Raw genomic sequence first — 2911 nt, forward strand, 5'->3', positions numbered from 1 at the left:
GGAGCTGTACAAGCCTGGCTGAAGCCCCAAGTCTCAGCGTTCCCCCCAGACCTAAAGTCCTGAGCCCCAGTGCTCCAAAGGATCAAAAGCCCTGATATCGCACAGCCCTGACCCCCTTACCTGTGGCTGCAGTTCCAATCCCCCCGTCCCCTCGGTGTCTGAAGTCCGTAAGGTCTCGTTCGGCGTTGCGACCATTTCAGAGTTATGGAGAGCCTCCGTTCCCGAGGTGTCTGTAACTCTGAGGTTCTACTGTATCACTGGATTGTTTATAAGTTTTAAAATAAGCTTACGGTAACTACTTTTAACCATGTATGTATTAACTTTTTAACGACCCTAGAACACTGGTGCCCCTAGGCACGTGCCTACTCTGTCTAATTGGAAATATGGCCCTAATTGCATGCTTGACTGAAAAAAAGTATAGCAGTAGGCATATGTTACCAACCACCTGACAAGGATGGTGACAGCAATTCTGAAATAAGGTTGGTTAGAGAGGCTCCAGAAGCAGAAAGCGCCATTATAATGACTGGGTAAATGTCACATTGCGGCATGACGCTGAGATAAAATTTTGTGTCAGCGTGAGTGACTGCTTTTTGGAGCAGCTAGTTCTGGAACCCACAAGGGGCAGATGAGCATGATTTGTTGGGGGAAGAATTAACACGGCTTTTTTGTAAAGGAAAGTCATGCCTCGCCAACTTACTCGGATTCTTTGAGGGTGTCAACAAGCACTTGGACAACGGTGATCCCGTGGATATAGTGTACTAGGACTTTCAGGAAGCCTTTGACGAGGTCCATCACCAAAGGCCGTATGCAAACTAAGTAGTCATGAGATAAGAGAGAAGGTCTTCTCGTGGATCAGTAACTTGTTCAAAGACTTGTCCTAAAAATGTGACTTTTGACCAAGTGGTTTCCTTCCATTTTACAACCATGACTTTTATAGTGCTTATTGTGTACATGTGGCGCTCTGTGATTCAAACCAGCTGTTACACAAAACTGGTTCCAGTGAGTTAGGCATCTGTTGTAGCAAAGCAAAACAAAACAAAAAGGAGCAGTGGGAGAAAATAAACCAGGAAGAAAGCATATGTGTAAGAAACAGAGATTACACTTTCTCAAACAGTAAGGCTTTGCACTGCGCCAGGAGATGGCCGTGAAGAGGTCCTAGTAGGCCCTACTCAGGAAGGGAGTTTGGTACATGGGTCCGTGAAGTGCGAAGACCATGGGACCACCCCAGTATGCATGTCTGTCTGGGAAACCACAAGGAGGGTTGAGCTGACTGCCTTGGACTTAACATTAGTATATGTTTGGAAAGTGCCATAGACATAAACGGTTTAGTCCTTTTTCTTCAACAGGCTTTGCAGATGGAAGTGTTGTGCTTACAAAAGGGGACATCACACGAGACCGACACAGTAAAACCCAGATCTTACATGAAGGCAATTACCCGGTCACTGGCTTGCCTTCCGCCATCTTGGGAATCACCCACCTTTTTGGGTCACCACGGGAGACATTCACGGTAAGATATTGGCTTGACAAAGCTGTGTAATGGAGGTTCAGGCTCTGCCCACGATTGTGACAGCTCCTGGTTATTTACAATCTGCGGTTCGATATAATCTCTGAAAAATCATATTTCACTCGCAGTCCTATATGCTGTCAGTGAAGGATTATCGTCGTCTGGAGCTGGACACACATGGTTGCGGTTTACGGTGCTCCACGCTCAGCGACCCCTCCCAGGACCTCCAGTTCATTGTGGCAGGAAACGAATGTGTGTATCTGTACCAGCCAGATGAGCGTGGCCCCTGCTTTGCCTTTGAGGGACAGAAGTTGATCGTTCACTGGTATCGGGGATACCTCATCATTGTTTCCAAGGACCGGAAGAGCTCTCCGAAGTAAGACTCCGGGAAGCAGATGAGTCCATTTTACATGTATTCGCTGTGCAGTTTTTGTTCTTTGCAGCTCTCCTGCTGCTTTGTTGTGCAAGGCTATTGTGACACCGAGCCCCATTGCTGTCAGCTGGCAGAGGGTTCACTGATCTGTGACAGCAACTCCTAACGGGCCTACTGCTTTCGTAGTATTCATTCAGAAAGCGGGGTTTTTTAAATGGTTATGATTATTGCCGTAAATGTTGGTACGGCTGCTATGTAAGGAGTTACGTGTATATCCACTGGAAATATGTTCTGATCTTTGATGATGAACTTATGATTGTTTTCACTGTAAGTATTAACTCGTTGTTGTACGAGATGCTGCTCCTGAGTTGAATCATTCAAGATGGTGTGTACACTGTTGCCTCAGGGACAGTGAACCTCTTATTACTGTGAGTGTTCTGTGATCAAGGAGCTGAACGCCACAGGGGAATGCTTCGAAGGGGTTTGGGGACTGGCGTGCACCTGTCGTTCACCTGCAAGGCAAAGTAAGGGGTGACGTAGCCCAGAGGAGATGGTTTGGGAACTAACAGGCTGGAAGCGTCAGGGAGCCGACAGCTAGTTAAGCAGCAGCAAGTCTATCTCTGTCTGGAGGCAGGGTGGGTAACAAGGTGACTCTCGGTCCTGGGCACCCTGAGATTCATCCCAGGTGTTGACTGACATTATTGTGGGATGCGATTGGTATTAGAGCCCCGGCAAAGGCTGCTATGAATTCAGCTGAATCTACAGAATCCAGTCATTGCTCCTGGGATAGTGCCATGCACCACCATCCAGATCCAGTGGGATCTGTCACCACCCTTTCATAACTCAGATATGATTTCTCCCATCTAGTATACGGACTAACATGTGATATCCTCACATGGTTGTTCAAAGGCTTGTATCCCGGCTAAGGCTTAAAAATTAACACTCCTTGACATTAATGGGAGAGTTCAACCTTCAAGCATTGTGTCTCAGACTGTCTGCAATTCAGGGAATATTAGAACTGATGCATTCTTTTG

The 2911-nt window shown here is 46.9% G+C and overlaps 1 protein-coding gene across 1 annotated transcript in view; it reads left to right on the forward strand.

The window, feature by feature from the left end:
- The window catches only part of LOC142047913 (vacuolar protein sorting-associated protein 11 homolog), a 36176-nt gene extending 33375 nt beyond the window's left edge, over positions 1 to 2801 (forward strand). The window contains exon 4 of the mRNA XM_075073569.1: positions 1347 to 2801. Within this exon, the coding sequence (XP_074929670.1) occupies positions 1347 to 1537 (191 nt within the window). The 3' untranslated portion in view covers positions 1538 to 2801. The remainder of the gene's footprint in view (positions 1 to 1346) is intronic.
- Positions 2802 to 2911: the final 110 nt, after the last annotated feature.

Source organism: Chelonoidis abingdonii, chromosome 18, assembly GCF_003597395.2.
Source record: "Chelonoidis abingdonii isolate Lonesome George chromosome 18, CheloAbing_2.0, whole genome shotgun sequence".
NCBI classification, from domain to species: domain Eukaryota; kingdom Metazoa; phylum Chordata; order Testudines; family Testudinidae; genus Chelonoidis; species Chelonoidis abingdonii.